At 50.9% G+C, this 7,500-nt stretch overlaps 1 protein-coding gene across 2 annotated transcripts in view; it reads right to left on the bottom strand.

Moving 5' to 3' along the window:
• Positions 1 to 7,500, bottom strand: part of chd8 (chromodomain helicase DNA binding protein 8) — a 38,237-nt gene that overhangs the window by 23,855 nt on the left and 6,882 nt on the right. For both annotated transcript variants that reach the window (XM_084446877.1, XM_084446878.1), the window contains exons 8-17: positions 6,256 to 6,477; positions 6,069 to 6,137; positions 5,894 to 5,949; positions 4,641 to 4,758; positions 3,928 to 4,011; positions 2,935 to 3,072; positions 1,765 to 1,886; positions 1,197 to 1,440; positions 636 to 812; positions 58 to 201 (exon numbers count right to left, since the gene is read on the bottom strand). In XM_084446877.1, the coding sequence (XP_084303003.1) occupies positions 58 to 201; positions 636 to 812; positions 1,197 to 1,440; positions 1,765 to 1,886; positions 2,935 to 3,072; positions 3,928 to 4,011; positions 4,641 to 4,758; positions 5,894 to 5,949; positions 6,069 to 6,137; positions 6,256 to 6,477 (1,374 nt within the window). The remainder of the gene's footprint in view (positions 1 to 57; positions 202 to 635; positions 813 to 1,196; positions 1,441 to 1,764; positions 1,887 to 2,934; positions 3,073 to 3,927; positions 4,012 to 4,640; positions 4,759 to 5,893; positions 5,950 to 6,068; positions 6,138 to 6,255; positions 6,478 to 7,500) is intronic.

Raw genomic sequence — 7,500 nt, 5'->3', positions numbered from 1 at the left:
AGATAGAGAGAGAGAGTGAGTGAGTGAGTGAGTGTGTGTGTGTGTGTGTGTGTGTACCTGCTCCTCCGTTTTGAGGTCTCCGAAGTCTCGCAGGAACTCGATCTCGGAGGGGAACTGCGCCGGCTCCAGGAAGTGCAGCAGACTGAAGAGTTCCTCCACCGTGTTCTGCAGGGGCGTGCCCGTCAAGAGAACCTTGTGTTCCTGAGAACCACAGAGGAACGGGGGGGAGAACAGAGAGAGAGAGATAGAGAGGAGAACAGAGAGAGGGAGAGAGAGGGAGAGAGAGGGAGGAGCAGAACAGAGAGAGGGAGGAGAAGGATAGAGGAGCAGAAGGAGAGGGAGGAGAAGGATAGAGGAGCAGAACTCAGAGAGAGAGAGAGAGAGAGAGAGAGGAGCAGAACAGAGAGAGAGAGAGAGAGAGAACAGAGAGAGGGAGGAGAAGGATAGAGTAGCAGAAGGGGTAATGACAAAATAAGAGGTGAGGAGAGAGAGGACAGAACAGGAGGAGATGATGAAAACAAGGACTTGTACTCTCGTCTTCCCAAACTTATCAGACAAACTTCGGCGGCTCACAAACAACAACAACAAACAAACAACAACAACCAAACACAGCTGCTCTCCGCGCCCCCCCTCACCAGGTCCAGCATATTCAGACTGTCCAGCAGCTTGCAGTTGCGGTTCTTGAGGCGATGGGCCTCGTCGATGATCACGCAGCGCCAGGAGATCTCACGCAGCTCGGGGCAGTCGGAGAGCACCATCTCGAAGGTGGTGATGAGGGCGTCGAACTTGTAGGCTCCGGGGATCAGGTGCTCCTGAGGGGGGGGGGGGGGGGGGGCAGGGGGAGGGGGGCAGCGGTCAGGACAGGTTTTGGACTAACCAGACAGACACTTTTTTTTTTTTTTTACAGACATAATTAATCAAATGCTTTTATTATAATTTGATATTATTACGATTGAGCATGTCATCTTGGTCTCATATGCGATTCTCAATCAATATTATAGTAGTGTGCATTTAATAGCAGTAACATTAACTGTACTAGCAGGGCTCAAAACTATGAAATGAAAACTGGAGACAGTTTTTTTTTAATCAGTCATTGGCTAGTAAATAGAGTTAATGTTGGACCCTGCTGGTGATACACACACACACGCACGCACGCACGCACACACACACGCGCACACGCACGCACACACACACACCTTGTCGTCCTTGCAGTACATCTCGTACTGCTGGATCATCTGGCGGCTGGCCAGGCTGCCGTGGTAGACGATGGCGTTCATGTCGGTCCAGGTGGTGAACTCGCGCTCCCAGTTGGTGATGGTGGAGAGCGGGGCGATGACCAGGAAGGGGCCCTGGACGCCGGCGCCGAACACCTCCGACAGCAGGGAGATGGACTGGATGGTCTTCCCCAGGCCCATCTCGTCCGCCAGGATACAGTTCTGCCTGGAGGAGGGGGGTGGGGGGGTTAGAGGAGGGGTAGCTCTGTGTGTGTGTGTGTGTGTGTGTCTGAAACAACGTGAGCTTGTGAGATCAGGATAGTCTCAACAGGCTAGCGCAGAAAAAAAACTAAAACTAATAACTAAACTAAAACTAAGCTTTTCCCAAAAAAATTAACTTGCAAACCTGCTTTGCTTAAATTGAAAACAAAAAGTTAAAACGATATAAAAATAAAATCGAATGAAAAAAAATAATAAAAAAAATATTATAACCTTGGTGTGAATGTACAGTATGTGTATGTGTGTGTGTGTGCATGTGTGTGTGTAGTACCTGTTGTACCAGTTGAAGAGTAACCAGTTGAGGCCCTCCAGCTGGTACTCCCTCAGCGTGTTCCCGCTCTTGTACTCGTGGTACTCCTCCAGCTTCTTCCACAAGCCGGCCTGGGGGCGGGCCTACAGGGGGAGGGGGGCGGGGTTAGAGACCAGGGAGGAAGACGCACGCACACAGAAACACACACACACACAGAGACACACACAGACACACACACACACACACACAGAGACACACACACACACAGAGACACACACACACACACAGAGACACACACACACACAGACACACACACAGACAGAGACACAAACACACACCCACACAGAGACACACACAGACACACACACACACACACACCCACACAGAGACACACAGAGACAGACACACAAACACACACACACAGAGACACACACACACACAGAGAGAGACACACAGAGAGACACACAGAGACACACACAGAAACAGGCGCACGCACGCACGCACACACACACACACACACACACACACACACACACACACACACACACACACACACACACACAGAAACACACACCCACACAGAGACACACACAGACAGACACACACACACCCACACAGAGACACACAGAGACAGACACACACAAACACACACAGAGACACACACACACACAGAGAGAGACACACAGAGAGACACAGAGACACACACACAGAAACAGGCGCACGCACGCACACACACACACACACACACACACAGAAACACCCACCCACACAGAGACACACACAGACAGACACACACACACACACACCCACACAGAGACAGACACACACAAACACACACAGAGACACACACACACACACAAGAGAGACACACAGAGAGACACACAGAGACACACACAGAAACAGGCGCGCGCACGCACGCACGCGCACACACACACACACACACACACACACACACACACACACACAAACACACACACACACACACACAGTCTCTCTCAGGACTAGGGTTGCAAAATTCCTGGAATATTCACGTGAGGATTAACAGGAATTTAAGTGAATAAACAGGAATAAACTGGAAAACAGAATAAAAAGCAGGAATACATTTCCAGTTTATTCCTGTTAATTCCCATAAAATTCCGTTGGGAATTTTATGGGAACATTCCCATCCCCACCCCTGTTCGGGACACTCACGGTTCTCTTGAGGCGCGGCTGGCGGTCCTGGATCTTCCGGAACTCCTCCACCTTGGTCTCGTCCACGTCCTCCTTCAGCTCCCAGGTGGCGTCCTCGTAGGAGAGCGAGCACCACTTCACCAGGTAGTAGATGACGGCCTGGGGGGACGAGCAGAGACGCACCCCATCCCATTACCATACCAGAATTAAGCAATAAACCACTCGAGGCCGTGTGTTATAGTGATTTTATAACAGCTAGGGGGCGTTGTTAGGCACAACGCGAAGCGGAGTGCCTAAAACCCCCCTAGCTGTTATAAAATCATTATAACACACGGCCTCGAGTGGTTTATTGCTTTTATACAACGGTTACTACAGCTATTAGTGTAAAATAGACACACAGCAATGTAAAATATTAACATTTATTCTAAACGAAGCATCATTCCCTCAATTCCGCCGCGCAAAATAGTTCCCCTAACAAAAGGGTTGCCAAGCAACAACAACAACTACAATGCATTGGATCTAATGGGAGGCGCATTAATACTGAAAATGGAATGATATGCGGTCCCAGGTGTGTGTTACAAAGTATTTTAACACGGCTTCCAGCCAGAACTAACCGTTGTATAATCTATTTTTCACTACTGGATCGGTCCCATCTCTAGAGGTACAGGCTCTCTTAGCTGTGATAAACTCACGCTGAGATGCACGTTAAAATGGACGTGATCCGGTGCTCCCCGGGAGAGTCCAACTGACTTTTGATGTTTTATTTCAGGTGAAAACAAAATGGTCGAACTCGTTTTGCACTGTGGCTTCCTCTGGTTCGCTTTGAAATGTGTTTCTGAATCAGTGAGGACAACAGCGCTGAAATCCACAGAGGCGGTTGTATCCGACTCACGGGACATCCCAGGCGGGTGGAGTTTTCTAAAAATGTTCAGGGCTCTGTGACCCCTCAACTCTCCGGTGTCCTTGTCCAGGCTGACCCTGACCCTAACCATGACCCTAACCCTGACCCCTCACCTCTCCGTTGTCCTTGTCCAGGCTGTGGGACTCGTCCAGAACGCGGTCCACCTCCACGTAGTCTGGGTTGAATGGCCCCTCCTCCTGGGGTCAGAGGGTACAGTGGGTCAGTCACACACAAGGGCTGTACCCCACTATGAACTTTGTGAGTCGAATCAGATTCGCCTGTTAAAACCAGAGATTCGACGATTCGTTTCTCCTCATTATCGTTCATATCTGCCGAGGGGAGACAGCTATCAAACTTTAAACTCAAACACGCAGGCAGCACCATAAAAGACGCATATTTTTCTTGCTAAACATGAATCATCCAGCACACATTGTCCATCTACTTCAGATGCCCCCTTGTTTTTATGCTGTTTCTCATAGCCTGTGTCGGTTTGACGATAGTCTCCTCAACTGCGCATTTCAAAGCAATAAGGAAATGTTTTGGCTGTGACTAAAGAATTTTCAATCATTAATACAAGATTTGGAAAGCAGTTTTGTGGTGTGATATTCTGTTTGGGAAATGCACGTGAACACTCCCACAGCGGTGGAGAGAAAACAGAAAACAAGTGCCAACAACAACAACCGGTAGCGGTTTCGGCAGAGGCATGTTTGAGCTGAGGCGTGTTTGAGATGAGGCGTGTCCGTGCGGAGGCGTGTTTGAGAGGAGGTGTGTTTGAGATGAGGCGTGTCCGTGCGGAGGCGTGTCCGTGCGGCGCTGGCAGACTCACCTCCTGGAAGAGGTGCCTCATCTGGGCCTGCTTGGTCTTGAACCTCTTCAGCTTCTGGTGGATCCTCTTGTCCCTCTCCAGCTGCTCCAGCCGGGCCCACTCACAGTGCAGGTACGAGCTGGGGGAGGACGCACACACAACCGCTCACACTCAGGACATCTGCTGGTCTCGGGTCAGTTTGAGACTTTTCAAGAGCTTTTCAATGCTACTCGGAATGGAATTTAAGACCGAACCGCAGGTTAACGAGGCTGGTAGCCGGCTAGGCTAACGAGGCTGGTAGCCGGCTAGGCTAACGAGGCTGGTAGCCGGCTAGGCTAACGAGGCTGGTAGCCGGCTAGGCTAACGAGGCTGGTAGCCGGCTAGGCTAAAGAGGCTGGTAGCCGGCTAGGCTAATGAGGCTGGTAGCCGGCTAGGCTAACGAGGCTGGTAGGCGGCTAGGCTAACGAGGCTGGTAGCCGGCTAGGCTAACGAGGCTGGTAGCCAGCTAGGCTAATGAGGCTGGTAGCCGGCTAGGCTAACGTTAGCTTGCTACAACCAAAAAAGTCAAGTTGTTTCACGACTGCAAGTTACCAGAGAGGTTTGCGGTCTGCGTGTGACTCAACCAAATGAACCTCTGCACAAACAGAGCATGAAGAAATAGTCCTCTCCCTGACTACTATTTAAGACATTTTGAGGGATGAATTTAAGACCATTTACAGACAGTTTTAATGAATTTAAGACTTTTTAGGGCCTTTAATTTCGATATATGAATTTAAGACTTTTTAAGACTTTAAGGATCCGTAAACACTGCCCTGCATGACCTTCCCCTTCAGGAAGTACTGTGGCACTCACACACAAGCCCCACCCCTTCAGGAAGTACTGTGGCACTCACACACAAGCCCCACCCCTTCAGGAAGTACTGTGGCACTCACACACAAGCCCCACCCCTTCAGGAAGTACTGTGGCACTCACACACAAGCCCCACCCCTTCAGGAAGTACTGTGGCACTCACACACAAGCCCCACCCCTTCAGGAAGTACTGTGGCACTCACACACAAGCCCCACCCCTTCAGGAAGTACTGTGGCACTCACACACAAGCCCCACCCCTTCAGGAAGAACTGTGGCACTCACACACAAGCACCACCCCTTCAGGAAGTACTGTGGCACTCACACACAAGCCCCACCCCTTCAGGAAGTACTGTGGCACTCACACACAAGCCCCACCCCTTCAGGAAGTACTGTGGCACTCACTCACATGAACAGAGGGACTTACTAGTTCTTATATTTCACAAAGAACTCCTCGATGTTGATGTACTGCCCTGGAGACACCTAGAACAATAATAACCAAGAATGATGCTGTTGTTTTTGTAAATGCATATAACACAATGGCTTGTACTTTATATATAACATACATAGCACAATATAGAAACATGTATATGAAAACACACCTCTTTCTTAGTTAACCTCATGGACAAAACCTTGTCTACGATCGCAGCGTCTTCCTCACTGGGGTTTTCCTGTAAGACAGATCAAATATGTTTGACGAATATGAACACAACCACACACTCAAACATCACACTGTAGGGTCTGCTAGCAGCACACTGAAGTGGAACAGGTCATAGGTCAGCTACTCACCACGAAGAACTGCATGCTGGGTAGTCCGTCGCCGTCCAGCTCCAGCTCCTGTTTGAGCTGCTCTCCCATCAGCTGGACTCCGCCCCCGCTGATGGACGCCACCGCCGCCGCCGTCGTGGTCACGTCGACGTCCTCGTCCTGGTCGTCCTCGTCGTCCGTGATCTTGATGTCCAGGTCCTCCGTGTACTTCTTCCTCTTCACCTGCCGGTTAGAGCGCCTCTTCTGGTGGGAGGAGGGAGAGCGTTTATAGGCTAACGAACACAGGAGGATCCGTCTGTCCATGGGGGGGGGGGGGGGGGGGGGGAGTTGAGTTAAGGGAACGGTCTGTCCATGGGGGGGGGGGGGGGGGGGGGGGGTGAGTTGAGTTAAGGGAACGGTCTGTCCATGGGGGGGGGGGGGAGTTGAGTTTAGGGAACGGTCTGTCCATGGGGGGGGGGGGGGGGGGGGGTGAGTTGAGTTTAGGGAACCGTCTGTCCATGGGGGGTGGGGGGGGGAGTTGAGTTTAGGGAACCGTCTGTCCATGGGGGGTGGGGGGGGGAGTTGAGTTTAGGGAACCGTCTGTCCATGGGGGGGGGGGGGAGTTGAGTTTAGGGAACGGTCTGTCCATGGGGGGGGGGTGAGTTGAGTTTAGGGAACCGTCTGTCCATGGGGGGTGGGGGGGGGAGTTGAGTTTAGGGAACCGTCTGTCCATGGGGGGGGGGGGGAGTTGAGTTTAGGGAACGGTCTGTCCATGGGGGGGGGGTGAGTTGAGTTTAGGGAACGGTCTGTCCATGGGGGGTGGGGGGGGGAGTTGAGTTTAGGGAACCGTCTGTCCATGGGGGGGGGGGGGAGTTGAGTTTAGGGAACGGTCTGTCCATGGGGGGGGGAGTTGAGTTTAGGGGACGGTCTGTCCATGGGGGGGGGGGGGGGGGGGTGAGTTGAGTTTAGGGACAGGAATTGGAAGGGACCTCCTGATTCAATACTATCACCACACTTAGGTTCCCACTCGATATGTATTGCAATTTTGTGGGTATTGCGATTTGATATTACTTTTTTTTTTTTTCACTTGGCCATGTAAAACAGTCGAATCATACGTTCAAATACAACGGTCAAATTCACTTAGAGCTTTCAGAGTTTTATTTCAGCTTAACATGAACAAGTTTTATTTCGGGCGTATTTCTTAACACGTTCTTACAGGGCAGCCTGCAATTGAAGAAAAATAAAGAAAAATATACCCTATAATCATCAAATGTACAGCATATAGTT

The sequence above is a fragment of the Borostomias antarcticus genome (genome assembly GCF_949987555.1).
Source record: "Borostomias antarcticus genome assembly, chromosome: 12".
NCBI lineage: Eukaryota > Metazoa > Chordata > Actinopteri > Stomiiformes > Stomiidae > Borostomias > Borostomias antarcticus.
The sequence above is the reverse complement of the archived record's forward strand: the minus strand, read 5'-3'. Positions and strand labels throughout refer to the sequence as shown.